Raw genomic sequence first — 16,258 nt, forward strand, 5'->3', positions numbered from 1 at the left:
GATGCATGCCAACTGGCCCCCTATGGCTGGCCTAGGTACAGGATGCATGCCAACTGGCCCCCTACGGCTGGCCTAGGTACAGGATGCATGCCAACTGGCCCCCTACGGCTGGCCTAGGTACAGGATGCATGCCAACTGGCCCCCTACGGCTGGCCTAGGTACAGGATGCATGCCAACTGGCCCCCTACGGCTGGCCTAGGTACAGGATGCATGCCAACTGGCCCCCTACGGCTGGCCTAGGTACAGGATGCATGCCAACTGGCCCCCTACGGCTGGCCTAGGTACAGGATGCATGCCAACTGGCCCCCTACGGCTGGCCTAGGTACAGGATGCATGCCAACTGGCCCCCTACGGCTGGCCTAGGTACAGGATGCATGCCAACTGGCCCCCTACGGCTGGCCTAGGTACAGGATGCATGCCAACTGGCCCCCTACGGCTGGCCTAGGTACAGGATGCATGCCAACTGGCCCCCTACGGCTGGCCTAGGTACAGGATGCATGCCAACTGGCCCCCTACGGCTGGCCTAGGTACAGGATGCGTGCCAACTGGCCCCCTACGGCTGGCCTAGGTACAGGATGCGTGCCAACTGGCCCCCTACGGCTGGCCTAGGTACAGGATGCGTGCCTACTGGCCCCCTACGGCTGGCCTAGGTACAGGATGCATGCCAACTGGCCCCCTACGGCTGGCCTAGGTACAGGATGCATGCCAACTGGCCCCCTACGGCTGGCCCCTAGGTACAGGATGCATGCCAACTGGCCCCTACGGCTGGCCTAGGTACAGGATGCATGCCAACTGGCCCCCTACGGCTGGCCTAGGTACAGGATGCATGCCAACTGGCCCCCTACGGCTGGCCTAGGTACAGGATGCATGCCAACTGGCCCCCTACGGCTGGCCTAGGTACAGGATGCGTGCCAAATAGCACCCTGTTCCCTGTATGGTGCACCACTTACCTCCACAAAACACAATGTCTGCTTGTCTTTATTGCAGTCACCCGCATTAGATTTCCTCTTCCTGGCACTGATTCCTTTCCTCTTCCTGGCACTGATTCCTTTCCTCTTCCTGGCACTGATTCCTTTCCTCTTCCTGGCACTGATTCCTTTCCTCTTCCTGGCACTGATTCCTTTCCTCTTCCTGGCACTGATTCCTTTCCTCTTCCTGGCACTGATTCCTTTCCTCTTCCTGGCACTGATTCCTTTCCTCTTCCTGGCACTGATTCCTTTCCTCTTCCTAGCACTGATTCCTTTCCTCTTCCTGGCACTGATTCCCTTTCCTCTTCCTGGCACTGATTCCCTTTCCTCTTCCTGGCACTGATTCCCTTTCCTCTTCCTGGCACTTGATTTCCTCTCTCCTTTCCTCTTCCTGGCACTTGATATTTCCTCTCTCCTTTCCTCTTTCTGGCACTTGATTTTTCTCTCTCCTTTCCTCTTTCTGGCACTTGATTTTTCTCTCTCCTTTCCTCTTTCTGGCACTTGATTTTTTCTCTCTCCTTTCCTCTTTCTGGCACTTGATTTTTTTCCTGGCACTTGATATTTCCTCCTTTCCTCTTTCTGGCACTTGATTTTTCCTCCTTTCCTTTTCTGGCACTTGATTTTTCTCCTTTCCTCTTTCTGGCACTTGATTTTTCGCTCTCCTTTCCTCTTTCTGGCACTTGATTTTTACGCTCTCCTTTCCTCTTTCTGGCACTTGATTTTTCGCTCTCCTTTTTTACCCTCTCCTTTCCTCTTTCTGGCACTTGATTTTTCGCTCTCCTTTCCTCTTTTTTACCCTCTCCTTTCCTCTTTCTGGCACTTGATTTTTACCCTCTCCTTTCCTCTTTCTGGCACTTGATTTTTACCCTCTCCTTTCCTCTTTCTGGCACTTGATTTTTACCCTCTCCTTTCCTCTTTCTGGCACTTGATTTTTACCCTCTCCTTTCCTCTTTCTGGCACTTGATTTTTACCCTCTCCTTTCCTCTTTCTGGCACTTGATTTTTACCCTCTCCTTTCCTCTTTCTGGCACTTGATTTTTACCCTCTCCTTTCCTCTTTCTGGCACTTGATTTTTACCCTCTCCTTTCCTCTTTCTGGCACTTGATTTCCTCTCTCCTTTCCTCTTCCTGGCACTTGATATTTCCTCTCTCCTTTCCTCTTTCTGGCACTTGATTTTTCTCTCTCCTTTCCTCTTTCTGGCACTTGATTTTTCCCTCTCCTTTCCTCTTTCTGGCACTTGATTTTTCCCTCTCCTTTCCTCTTTCTGGCACTTGATTTTTACCCTCTCCTTTCCTCTTTCTGGCACTTGATTTTTACCCTCTCCTTTCCTCTTTCTGGCACTTGATTTTTACCCTCTCCTTTCCTCTTTCTGGCACTGATTCCGCTGTTGGCCGCAGAGTTAACCTCTCCCCCAGGCCTACTAGACTTATAGACACACTTCCCCATAATGACAGTGAAATTGTGTTTTTGCAAACTAATCAACAATCATCAATAATGCCCTGGGGCGGCAGAGTAGCCTAGTGGTTAGAGCGTTGGACTAGTAACTGGAAGGCTGCGAGTTCAAACCCCCGAGCTGACACGGTACAAATCTGTCGTTCTGCCCCTGAACAGGAAGTTAACCCACTGTTCCCAGGCCGTCATTGAAAATAAGAATTTGTTCTTAACTGACTTGCCTGGTTAAATAAAGGTTAAAAAAAATACCTTTATTTACATAAGTATTCAGACCCTTTGCTATGAGACCTGACATTGAGCTCAGGTGCATCCTGTTTCCATTGATGATAATAATAATAATAATAATAATATATGCCATTTAGCATCCTTGAGATGTTTCTACAACTTGATTGGAGTCCAGCTGTGGTAAATTAAAATGTATTGGATATGATTTGGAAAGGCCTGTCTAACACACACAGTTTTGACTCTGGGTCAAAATTCTACAAAGATCCAGACCATATTCATTTCAGGTTAAAAGTAGTACACTCAGTAGGGCCCTGGTTAAAAGTAGTACACTCAGTAGGGCCCTGGTTAAAAGTAGTACACTCAGTAGGGCCCTGGTTAAAAGTAGTACACTCAGTAGGGCTCTGGTTAAAAGTAGTACACTCAGTAGGGCCCTGGTTAAAAGTAGTACACTCAGTAGGGCCCTGGTTAAAAGTAGTACACTCTCCCAGAACAAATTAGCAAGCTTGCTAAATGTCAATTTGATGTTTTATGTGTGATTACATTTTTAATTTAGTTTTGCAGATTTGATCGTGTCTGGTGTGGATGGACTAAATCAACATGCGTATGCCATCATGGCCTACGTAGTCAGCATATGAGTCATACCATATATCCGACACGGCCTACGTAGTCAGCATATGAGTCATACCATATATCCGACACGGCCTACGTAGTCAGCATATGAGTCATACCATATATCCGACACGGCCTACGTAGTCAGCATATGAGTCATACCATATATCCGACACGGCCTACGTAGTCAGCATATGAGTCATACCATATATCCGACACGGCCTACGTAGTCTGCATATGAGTCATACCATATATCCGACACGGCCTACGTAGTCTGCATATGAGTCATACCATATATCCGACACGGCCTACGTAGTCTGCATATGAGTCATACCATATATCCGACACGGCCTACGTAGTCTGCATATGAGTCATACCATATATCTGACATGGCCTACGTAGTCTGCATATGAGTCATACCATATATCCGACACGGCCTACGTAGTCAGCATATGAGTCATACCATATATCCGACACGGCCTACGTAGTCTGCATATGAGTCATACCATATATCCGACACGGCCTACGTAGTCAGCATATGAGTCATACCATATATCCGACACGGCCTACGTAGTCAGCATATGAGTCATACCATATATCCGACACGGCCTACGTAGTCAGCATATGAGTCATACCATATATCCGACACGGCCTACGTAGTCAGCATATGAGTCATACCATATATCCGACACGGCCTACGTAGTCAGCATATGAGTCATACCATATATCCGACACGGCCTACGTAGTCAGCATATGAGTCATACCATATATCCGACACGGCCTACGTAGTCAGCATATGAGTCATACCATATATCCGACACGGCCTACGTAGTCAGCATATGAGTCATACCATATATCCGACACGGCCTACGTAGTCTGCATATGAGTCATACCATATATCCGACACGGCCTACGTAGTCTGCATATGAGTCATACCATATATCCGACACGGCCTACGTAGTCAGCATATGAGTCATACCATATATCCGACACGGCCTACGTAGTCAGCATATGAGTCATACCATATATCTGACATGGCCTACGTAGTCAGCATATGAGTCATACCATATATCCGACACGGCCTACGTAGTCAGCATATGAGTCATACCATATATCTGACATGGCCTACGTAGTCAGCATATGAGTCATACCATATATCCGACACGGCCTACGTAGTCAGCATATGAGTCATACCATATATCCGACACGGCCTACGTAGTCTGCACATGAGTCATACCATATATCCGACATGGCCTACGTAGTCAGCATATGAGTCATACCATATATCCGACACGGCCTACGTAGTCTGCATATGAGTCATACCATATATCCGACACGGCCTACGTAGTCAGCATATTTATGGTGACCAATGACTTTCTTGGTAGGCTACTGTTTTAATTTGTTCATACCATATATTCGACACGGCCTGTGTAAAGTTAATTTGAGTCAATACCATAGGCATCCGCGGCCTATAGACATGTGCGGCTTATTTATGTACAAAATACATATTTTTTTAATAATTCAGTGGGTGCTGTTTATATTCAGGTGCGCTTAATAGTCCAGCAATTACGGTAATTACCTGCTGTATATATAGAGACAATACACGTGTAATTACCTGCTGTATATATTACGGTAATTACATATAGATGAAAAATGGTGCCTAAATCAAAATACTACAAAGTTTAAGAGCTAGTCGTGATGCTACCATCTTCATCTGCTCCCTCTTGATCCTACGGTTGTTTTAAACCTGTTATGGCTAGGCGTCCCGCGAAACGTCCCGCTAGTGGCACACCTCGACAACCATCCTGTGACATTGCAGAGCGTGAATTTCAAATCACAGAAGTATTTAACATTCATGAAAATACAAATGTTTGACATCAAAATAAAGCTTAACTTCTTGTTAATCCAACCGCTGTGTCAGATTTCAAACAGGCTTTACGGCGAAAGCACACCATGCGATTATCTGAGGACCGCGCCCTGCATGAAAAACATATTTCAATCAGGCAGGTGCGCCACAAGTCAAATGGCGATTTAATAAATGCCTTACCCTTTGAGTGACAACAAAAGATCTTCAAAGGTCCCCAGTAGCATCACAAATGGTCCTTTTTGTTCGATAAAGTCCTTCATATCCATAATTCGGTTTAGCTGGCACACTTCATTTAATCCACCCAGTTTCCCTCCATCAAAATGAATCCCAAACGTCACCAATAAACTTATCCAAACAATGTTTATAATCAAACCTCAGGTACCCTAAATTATACAATTTAAGATATTGAGTCTTTACCAGATAAACAACGCACTCGGCCTACGTAGTCATGCATACAGTCATACCATAGAAAAATATCTTGCAAATGTTTTCCAAAACCTGCCTGAAACACTTTCTAAAGTCTGCATATGAGTCATACCATATATCCAGCCATTGGAAACCTACGTAGTCTGAAATATAGTTTTGACCATATTTGTCCTCAGGGTTTTGCCTGCCATATCAGTTCTGTTATACTCAGACACATTACCATTTATTTTTTCAAATGGCCATAATATCGTAGTCAGCATAACAGTCAAACCATATATCCTAGCTTCTGGATCTTGTGACTGGCTTGTCCTTCATGTTCCTGTTTTTTAGTTTCTCTGCCTGAGTAACAGGCCTGAGTAACAGGCAATTTACTTTGGGCACGCTTTTCATCCGAACGTCAAATACTGCCCCCTATCCCAAAGAGGATATTATTAAATGTGCTCTGTCCTAGGGTTGTTTTTTCTTTTTCTGTGTAGTTCTCTTCGGGGCTCACTGGGGAAAAGAGACCTGGGCCTCATGGTTGACATCCCTGTGTACATAAAGGTGATCTAAAAGCATTGAACCTTTAATGTAACCCCTCTCCCCTCAGGTCCGGCCCCGGTAACGTTCGACGTGGACACGGCCCACCCCAGTGTCTACGTATCCAGAGATAGAACCATCGCAGTAGACTGTGATAGCATGACCCCTTACCAGCCCAACCCTAAGAGGTTCCTACAGTCTGTCAACGTGCTGGGGGCTCAGGGCTTCCAAGATGGACGCCACTACTGGGAGGTAGGGTGGTATATTCGGGGAGTATTCAGACCCTTTGACTTTTCCCACATTTTGTTACGTTACAGCCTTAATCTAAACTGGATAAAATTGTTTTTTCCCCCCCTCTACACACCAAACCATAATGACGAAGCAAAAACAGGCTAGGAATTTGTGCAAATGTATAAAAAAAACATTTACATAAGTATTCAGACCCTTTACTCAGTACTTTGTTGAAGCACCTTTGGCAGTGATTACAGCCTCGAGTCTTCTTGGGTATTGGCACACCTGAATTTGGAGTTTCTGCGGAGATGCACACTATTTTTGTTAAATATAATACTTTAAAAAAATTAAAATAGAAATGCAACAATTTTAAGCAATTTTTTTTACTGATTTTTAGTTTATAATAGAATCAGTGAATTTTAAATAAATTCATTAGGACCTAATCTATGGATTTCATGACTGGTCAGGGGTATAGCTATGGCAGGAAGGGCATAGGCCCGGCCAGCCACTGGGGAGCCCGGCCCGGCCAGCCATGGGGAGCCCGGCCCGGCCAGCTGGGGAGCCCGGCCCGGCCAGCCACTGGGGAGCCCGGCCCGGCCAGCCACTGCCAGCCACTGGGAAGCCCGGCCAGCCACTAGGCCCGGCCAGCCACTGGGAGCCCGGCCCGGCCAGCCACTGGGGAGCCCGGCCCGCCAGCCACTGGGGAGCCAGCCACTGGGGAGCCCGGCCCGGCCAGCCGCTGGGGAAAAAATCTGCTGCCTTGGCAGGAACTAATGGGAATATAAATATAAATCAATGAGTTTTTTAAAATTTTTATTACCGACATGAACATCAAATTCTCTACCAACAGCTTTGGTGGGCGTCTGACACAACTGCACATTTTAAAGTGGCTTTTTATTGTAAAGTAAGCCTTGTCTGAGATGGAATATCTCCTGTTGCTGTAGTGTGATAGCTTGATTTTTTTTTTTTTTTTTTTTTTTTTTTTCCGGACCCTAGTCTGTCTCCTGTTTCTGCCCTAAAAATTGTCATGCTCTGCTACCACATGGCAAGCGGTACTGGAGCGCCAAGTCGAGGTCCAAGAGGCTTCTACCCTCCAAGCCATAAGACTCCTGAACATCTAATCAAATGGCTCCCCAGACTATTTGCATTGCCCCCCCCTCTTTTACACTGCTGCTACTCTGTTATCTATGTATAGTCACTTTAACTCTACCTACATGTACATATTACCTCAACAAACCAGTGCCCCTCCACATTGACTCTGTACCCCCTGTATATAGCCTCCACATTGACTCTGTACCGGTACCCCCTGTATATAGCCTCCACATTGACTCTGTACCGTAATACCCTGTATATAGCCTCCACATTGACTCTGTACCGGTTTCCCCTGTATATAGCCTCCACATTGACTCTGTACTGATACCCCCTGTATATAGCCTCCACATTGACTCTGCACGGTACCCCCTGTATATAGCCTCCACATTGACTCTGCGGTACCCCTGTATATAGCCTCCACATTGACTCTGTACCGTAATACCCTGTATATAGCCTCCACATTGACTCTGCACCCCCTGTATATAGCCTCCACATTGACTCTGTACCGGTACCCCCTGTATATAGCCTCCACATTGACTCTGTACCCCTGTATATAGCCTCCACATTGACTCTGTACCCCCTGTATATAGCCTCCACATTGACTCTGTACCAGTACCCCCTGTATATAGCCTCCACATTGACTCAGTACTGGTACCCCCTGTATATAGCCTCCACATTGACTCTGTACCGGTACCCCCTGTATATAGCCTCCACATTGACTCTGTACCGTAATACCCTGTATATAGCCTCCACATTGACTCTGTACCAGTACCCCCTGTATATAGCCTCCACATTGACTCAGTACTGGTACCCCCTGTATATAGCCTCCACATTGATTCTGTACCGGTTCCTCCCTGTATATAGCCTCCACATTGACTCTGTACCGTAATACCCTGTATATAGTCTCCACATTGACTCTGTACTGATGCCCCCTGTATATAGCCTCCACATTGACTCTGTACCGTAATACCCTGTATATAGCCTCCACATTGACTCTGTACTGATACCCCCTGTATATAGCCTCCTCATTGACTCTGTACCGGTACCCCCTGTATATAGCCTCCACATTGACTCTGTACCGGTACCCCCTGTATATAGCCTCCACATTGACTCTGTACTGGTTCCTCCCTGTATATAGCCTCCACATTGACTCAGTACTGGTACCCCCCCTGTATATAGCCTCCACATTGACTCTGTACCGGTACCCCCTGTATATAGCCTCCACATTGACTCTGTACCGGTACCCCCTGTATATAGCCTCCACATTGACTCTGTACCGGTACCCCCTGTATATAGCCTCCACATTGACTCTGTACCGGTACCCCCTGTATATAGCCTCCACATTGACTCTGTACTGGTACCCCCTGTATATAGCCTCCACATTGACTCTGTACTGGTACCCCCTGTATATAGCCTCCACATTGACTCTGTACTGGTACCCCTGTATATAGTCTCCACATTGACTCTGTACTGGTACCCCCTGTATATAGTCTCCACATTGACTCTGTACTGGTACCTCCCTGTATATAGCCTCCACATTGACTCTGTACTGGTACCTCCCTGTATATAGCCTCCACATTGACTCTGTACTGGTACCTCCTGTATATAGTCTCCACATTGACTCTGTACTGGTACCTCCCTGTATATAGCCTCCACATTGACTCTGTACCGGTACCCCCCTGTATATAGTCTCCACATTGACTCTGTACTGGTACCTCCCTGTATATAGTCTCCACATTGACTCTGTACCGGTACCCCCCTGTATATAGCCTCCACATTGACTCTGTACTGGTACCTCCCTGTATATAGTCTCCACATTGACTCTGTACCGGTACCCCCCTGTATATAGCCTCCACATTGACTCTGTACTGGTACCCCCTGTATATTGACTCTGTACCCCCTGTATATTGACTCTGTACCCCCTGTATATTGAGCCCCCCATATTGACTCTGTACCCCCTGTATATTGACTCTGTACCCCCTGTATATTGACTCTGTACATTGACTCTGTACCCCCTGTATATTGACTCTGTACCCCCTGTATATTGACTCTGTACTGGTACCCCCTGTATATTGACTCTGTACTGGTACCCCCTGTATATAGCCTCCACATTGACTCTGTACCGGTACCCCTGTATATTGACTCTGTACCCCCTGTATATAGCCTCCACATTGACTCTGTACCGGTACCCCCTGTATATTGACTCTGTACCCCCTGTATATAGCCTCCACATTGACTCTGTACCGGTACCCCTGTATATAGCCTCCACATTGACTCTGTACTGGTACCCCCTGTATATAGCCTCCACATTGACTCTGTACTGGTACCCCCTGTATATAGCCTCCACATTGACTCTGTACCGGTACCTCCCTGTATATAGTCTCCACATTGACTCTGTACTGGTACCTCCCTGTATATAGTCTCCACATTGACTCTGTACCGGTACCTCCCTGTATATAGCCTCCACATTGACTCTGTACCGGTACCTCCCTGTATATAGTCTCCACATTGACTCTGTACCGGTACCTCCCTGTATATAGTCTCCACATTGACTCTGTACCGGTACCTCCCTGTATATAGCCTCCACATTGACTCTGTACCGGTACCTCCCTGTATATAGTCTCCACATTGACTCTGTACCGGTACCTCCCTGTATATAGCCTCCACATTGACTCTGTACCGGTACCTCCCTGTATATAGCCTCCACATTGACTCTGTACCGGTACCTCCCTGTATATAGTCTCCACATTGACTCTGTACCGGTACCTCCCTGTATATAGCCTCCACATTGACTCTGTACCGGTACCTCCCTGTATATAGCCTCCACATTGACTCTGTACCGGTACCTCCCTGTATATAGCCTCCACATTGACTCTGTACCGGTACCTCCCTGTATATAGCCTCCACATTGACTCTGTACCGGTACCTCCCTGTATATAGCCTCCACATTGACTCTGTACCGGTACCCCCTGTATATAGCCTCCACATTGACTCTGTACCAGTACCTCCCTGTATATAGCCTCCACATTGACTCTGTACCAGTACCCCTGTATATAGTCTCCACATTGACTCTGTACCGGTACCCCTGTATATAGTCTCCACATTGACTCTGTACCCCCTGTATATAGTCTCCACATTGACTCTGTACCTCCCTGTATATAGTCTCCACATTGACTCTGTACCCCCTGTATATAGTCTCTACATTGACTCTGTACCGGTACCCCTGTATATAGCCTCCACATTGACTCTGTACCGGTACCCCCTGTATATAGCCTCCACATTGACTCTGTACCGGTACCCCTGTATATAGTCTCCACATTGACTCTGTACCCCTGTATATAGTCTCACATTGACTCTGTATATAGCCTCCACATTGACTCTGTACCCCTGTATATAGCCTCCACATTGACTCTGTACCCCCTGTATATAGCCTCCACATTGACTCTGTACTGGTACCCCTGTATATAGCCTCCACATTGACTCTGTACTGGTACCCCTGTATATAGCCTCCACATTGACTCTGTACTGGTACCCCCTGTATATAGCCTCCACATTGACTCTCTGGTTCCCCTGTATATAGTCTCCACATTGACTCTGTACCCCTGTATATAGCCTCCACATTGACTCTGTACCAGTACCCCCTGTATATAGCCTCCACATTGACTCTGTACCGGTTCCCCTGTATATAGCCTCTACATTGACTCTGTACCCCCCTGTATATAGCCTCCACATTGACTCTGTACTGTACCCCCTGTATATAGCCTCCACATTGACTCTGTACTGGTACCCCTGTATATAGCCTCCACATTGACTCTGTACTGGTACCCCCTGTATATAGCCTCCCTGTTATTTTACTGCCGCTCTTTAATTACTTGTTACTTTTATTTCTTATTCGTATCTGTAATTTATTTTTTTCAACAGCATTGTTGATGTAAGTCAGCATTTACCTGTCTGATGCATGTGACTAATAAAATTTGATTTGAGACAGCTTGATGTACCAGGACACCCCCTGGACAGGACACCATTCTCTGTTTATTCTATTACAGGATATTGTATTGTGGTATTTATTTACTAATATCTATCTCTCCTAGGTAGGAGTGGGCAGCAAGGCCAAGTGGGACCTGGGTGTGGCGTCGGAGAGGGTTGACCGCCGGGCCCGGGTCAAGCTGAGTCCTGAGAGCGGTTACTGGACCCTACGACTGAGAGAGGGAGACCAGTACTCTGCAGGCACACAGCCCTGGACACGGCTCCAGGTGAGATCCTCTGCGCTACAGTAGTGACACTTCAGGGTTTAGTGAAACTCAAGTGTTGACTCTTCGGCTGTCCCCACTGGAGAACCGTTTTGGGTTCCACCTAGAACCGTTTTGGGTTCCACCTAGAACCGTTTTGGGTTCCACCTAGAACCGGTTTGGGTTCCACCTAGAACCGGTTTGGGTTCCACCTAGAACCGGTTTGGAACCTTTTTTTTCTTCCTAAGAGTGTATGTGCGACCCATGGATTATTGGAGCTGAAGTGGCTCTTTAATTTAACATTGCTCCAGCTTCACCTGATAACATCTTGTTGTTTCTCTCTCCATGTTGTGTCCTGTAGGTTGGGTGTTCTCCCCAGAGGATAGGGGTGTTCCTGGACTGTGATGAGAGGAAGGTGTCCTTCTACAACGCTGATGACATGAGTCTCCTGTACTCTTTTAGTAACGGCCCCAGGGGCAGAGTGCTGCCCTTCTTCAGTCCCTGTGTCAATGATACTAACCAGAAACCACAGCCCATACAGCTGCTGCACTATCCTCCTGTTGACCTGTCCCGTTAGGACAGGTGTCAATGATACTAACCAGAAACCACAGCCCATACAGCAGCTGCACATATCCTCATGTTGACCTGGCCCGTTAGGACAGGTGTCAATGATACTAACCAGAAACCACAGCCCATACAGCAGCTGCACATATCCTCATGTTGACCTGGCCCGTTAGGACAGGTGTGTCAATAATACTAACCAGAAACCACAGCCCATACATCTGCTGCACTATCCTCCTGTTGACCTGTCCCGTTAGGACAGTGTGTCAATGATACTAACTAGAAACCACAGCCCATACATCTGCTGCACTATCCCCCTGTTGACCTGACCCATTAGGACAGGTGTGTAGAAGACTGGTGTATCAATGACTACAGTCAGAAACCATATCCCATAATGCTCCTCTTGGTCCTGACTGGTGTGTTTTGAGATGGGTTTTCTCTGATCCTTGGCTCTTGATTTGCCAGTTGCTGTAATAGTTGGCCTAAAGTGTCTACTGTTTGAGCTGCCCAAGTCTAAATCACTAAAATGTATCACTTCATTGCTCTGAGGCATTTACTTCCAAAGGGTTTTGCAATGGAACAGTTGCTATAGTAAATGTCTCATCGCCAGGACTTATCAGCATGATGTATCATGGGAATCATAACGTGGTCTCATCAGCATGATGTATCATGGGAATCATAACGTGGTCTCATCAGCATGATGTATCATGGGAATCATAACGTGGTCTCATTATAAAGGAGTAGTAGAAATATTGTAATAAATTCTGCTTTAGTGGCTATGTGTACTTTTTGGGTGACCAAATTCTCACAGAAATGTGAGTTATAGATATTTCATTCTACTTACACTTTTTAGACTTGTTTAAGATGTGTGATATTTCTATGCTGAAGTTGATTTTCTTTCTTGTGACTTTTGCTTTCGGTTTTGTTACACCAGCTTCAAAAAGCTGAAACAACAATATTTTTGGTTATTGAAAATCTATTTCACAGTGGTTGTACAATGATTCTCTACACTATACCACCTTATTTTGTCACATAAACTGGAATTAGGCAAACTACTAGAGTTTTAGAAGCCAGGAAATGGCAGAGCGACTTCCTGCATAGTGCATCTTTTAAGTTTCGGCCATATGCCTGTTGCTCTTTTGACAAAATGGGGCCCGTTGTCCATTTAGTGGATGTTTCCTCCTGTGGTTTTCAGAGTCACTGTAGATATTGATTATATGCCATAATTACACTGCACCTTTAAATCCCCCTGCTTTCTCATCAGGGCTTACGTTATACCTTCTCACCATTTTATGTGATCTCTGTTTTTAATCGGTTAAATATAGCTTTAAAAGTGTTTTCATCACAGTACTTTTTAATTTTGTTTTTGAGTTCTTTGCGATCATTATTTTTCCCTAATCTGAATACTACACATTTTTACAGATCTCAATCAATCTCTGCTCATCAGATTAAATGAAGGACTGATTTGATTGTAATCAGAGAAAGGACTTTTTTTGAGGGGGGGGGGGGTGTCATTGACAATAAACAATGAACCAAATCAAACACACGTTATCATGTCTTGTGTCTAAAGTGTTCAGCTTTCAGATGATCTCCGAGTACTGCAACACAGATTATGTCTGAAAAAAAATACAGATTGAGCCAATGGTTTTTAAATGTTCATCATTTGACAAATGTATTTTTGTATTTTTATTTATTTATTTATTCTTGTATTTTTTTTCACTGCCAACCTTTTTGTCGTATGCAGCTCGTCTGAAAATAGTGGCGTGTTGAGTAACTTTTGACAAACTGACAATTTAATGAATGAATTATATACGATTTCCTCTGTGTTCACGAGTCTCGGTTGTCGTCGGGGTTAGCACAGTGCACCTGGGGGAGGAAGTGTGTTGTGTCCCTGACATCCCCCTGCCAGTCACCGAGCGAGGTTGCACCTCAGTTATCTCCTCTAACATACCGCTCAGCCACTTCCTGTTTCCTCTTGCAAGGGTCAGAGGTCACACAAACACACTGTGCAGGATGGCGGGTTGGGGATTAGGCCTGCAGCCTTCTAGCTGGGTAACTAACCAGCCCCGGGGGGGGTTATGGATGGCACTGTGCAGGATGGCCAGCAGTGCTTCATTTGTAAATTTGGGTGGTCCTGGAACACACAGTAAGTGCGAGAAGGGGAGGTTTATCAGAGGTTCCCGGAACACATTGAGAAAAATAGTCAAACACAACGACAGGCTGGCTACATGGCTGTTTACTATGTATGGGGGTGAAACAGACAGAACTCTCCAAGTAGCCTACTGTCTATGGGGGTGAAACAGACAGAACTCTCCTAGTAGCCTACTGTCTATGGTGGTGAAACAGACAGAACTCTCCTAGTAGCCTACTGTCTATGGGGGTGAAACAGACAGAACTCTCCTAGTAGCCTACTGTCTATGGGGTGAAACAGACAGAACTCTCCTAGTAGCCTACTGTCTATGGGGGTGAAACAGACAGAACTCTCCTAGTAGCCTACTGTCTATGGGGGTGAAACAGACAGAACTCTCCTAGTAGCCTACTGTCTATGGGGGTGAAACAGACAGAACTCTCCTAGTAGCCTACTGTCTATGGGGGTGAAACAGACAGAACTCTCCTAGTAGCCTACTGTCTATGGTGGTGAAACAGACAGAACTCTCCTAGTAGCCTACTGTCTGAAACAGACAGTCTATAGCCTGCTGTCTATGGTGGTGAAACAGACAGAACTCTCCTAGTAGCCTACTGTCTATGGTGGTGAAACAGACAGAACTAGCCTACTGTCTATGGTGGTGAAACAGACAGAAGTAGCCTACTGTCTATGGTGGTGAAACAGACAGAACTCTAGTAGCCTACTGTCTATGGGGTGAAACAGACAGAACTCTCCTAGTAGCCTACTGTCTATGGTGGTGAAACAGACAGAAGCCTGCTCTAGTGAAACAGACAGCCTACTGTCTATGGTGGTGAAACAGACAGAACTAGCCTACTGTCTATGGTGGTGAAACAGACAGAACTCTCCTACTGTCTATGGTGGTGAAACAGACAGAACTCTCCTAGTAGCCTGCTGTCTATGGTGGTGAAACAGACAGAACTCTCCTAGTAGCCTACTGTCTATGGTGGTGAAACAGACAGAACTCTCCTAGTAGCCTACTGTCTATGGTGGTGAAACAGACAGAACTCTCCTAGTAGCCTACTGTCTATGGTGGTGAAACAGACAGAACTCTCCAAGTAGCCTACTGTCTATGGGGTGAAACAGACAGAACTCTCCTAGTAGCCTACTGTCTATGGGGGTGAAACAGACAGAACTCTCCTAGTAGCCTACTGTCTATGGTGGTGAAACAGACAGAACTCTCCTAGTAGCCTACTGTCTATGGTGGTGAAACAGACAGAACTCTCCTAGTAGCCTACTGTCTATGGTGGTGAAACAGACAGAACTCTCCTAGTAGCCTACTGTCTATGGTGGTGAAACAGACAGAACTCTCAAGTAGCCTACTGTCTATGGGGTGAAACAGACAACTCTCCTAGTAGCCTACTGTCTATGGTGGTGAAACAGACAGAAGCCTCTGTCTAGTGAAACAGACAGAGCCTAGCCTACTGTCTATGGTGGTGAAACAGACAGAACTCTCCTAGTAGCCTACTGTCTATGGGGGTGAAACAGACAACTCTCCTAGTAGCCTACTGTCTATGGTGGTGAAACAGACAGAACTCTCCTAGTAGCCTACTGTCTATGGTGGTGAAACAGACAGAACTCTCCAAGTAGCCTACTGTCTATGGTGGTGAAACAGACAGAACTCTCCTAGTAGCCTACTGTCTAGTGAAACAGACAGCCTAGCCTACTGTCTATGGTGGTGAAACAGACAGAACTACTGTCTATGGGGGTGAAACAGACAGAACTCTCCTAGTAGCCTACTGTCTATGGTGGTGAAACAGACAGAGCCTACTGTCTATGGTGGTGAAATAGACAGAACTCTCCTAGTAGCCTGCTGTCTGAAACAGACAGAACTCTCCTAGTAGCCTGCTGTCTATGGTGATGAAAGACAGAACTCTCCTAGTAGCCTACTGTCTATGGTGGTGAAACAGACAGAA

The 16,258-nt window shown here is 46.2% G+C and overlaps 2 protein-coding genes across 9 annotated transcripts in view; one reads left to right on the forward strand and one right to left on the reverse strand.

Moving 5' to 3' along the window:
* Positions 1–13,722, forward strand: part of trim105 (tripartite motif containing 105) — a 35,005-nt gene extending 21,283 nt beyond the window's left edge. The window contains 3 exon segments of the mRNA XM_052487049.1: positions 6,136–6,317; positions 11,480–11,641; positions 11,979–13,722. Of these exon segments, the coding sequence (XP_052343009.1) occupies positions 6,136–6,317; positions 11,480–11,641; positions 11,979–12,194 (560 nt within the window). The 3' untranslated portion in view covers positions 12,195–13,722.
* Positions 8,259–10,358, reverse strand: LOC127913781 (uncharacterized). 8 transcript variants are annotated; one of them, XM_052487042.1, is made up of 4 exons: positions 10,155–10,358; positions 9,875–10,114; positions 9,677–9,834; positions 8,259–9,023 (listed from the first exon to the last, which is right to left on the reverse strand). In XM_052487042.1, the coding sequence occupies exons 1-4, from the start codon at positions 10,335–10,337 to the stop codon at positions 8,540–8,542; spliced, it is 1,065 nt and encodes a 354-aa protein (XP_052343002.1). In that variant the 5' UTR covers positions 10,338–10,358; the 3' UTR covers positions 8,259–8,539. The 8 variants fall into 8 exon arrangements, with proteins under 8 accessions (XP_052343002.1, XP_052343004.1, XP_052343008.1 ...); XM_052487044.1 differs by having other exon boundaries at positions 8,259–8,984; positions 9,716–9,754; positions 9,795–10,114; XM_052487048.1 differs by having other exon boundaries at positions 8,259–8,984; positions 9,755–10,074.
* Positions 13,723–16,258: the final 2,536 nt, after the last annotated feature.

This window comes from Oncorhynchus keta, chromosome 30 (assembly GCF_023373465.1).
Source record: "Oncorhynchus keta strain PuntledgeMale-10-30-2019 chromosome 30, Oket_V2, whole genome shotgun sequence".
NCBI lineage: Eukaryota > Metazoa > Chordata > Actinopteri > Salmoniformes > Salmonidae > Oncorhynchus > Oncorhynchus keta.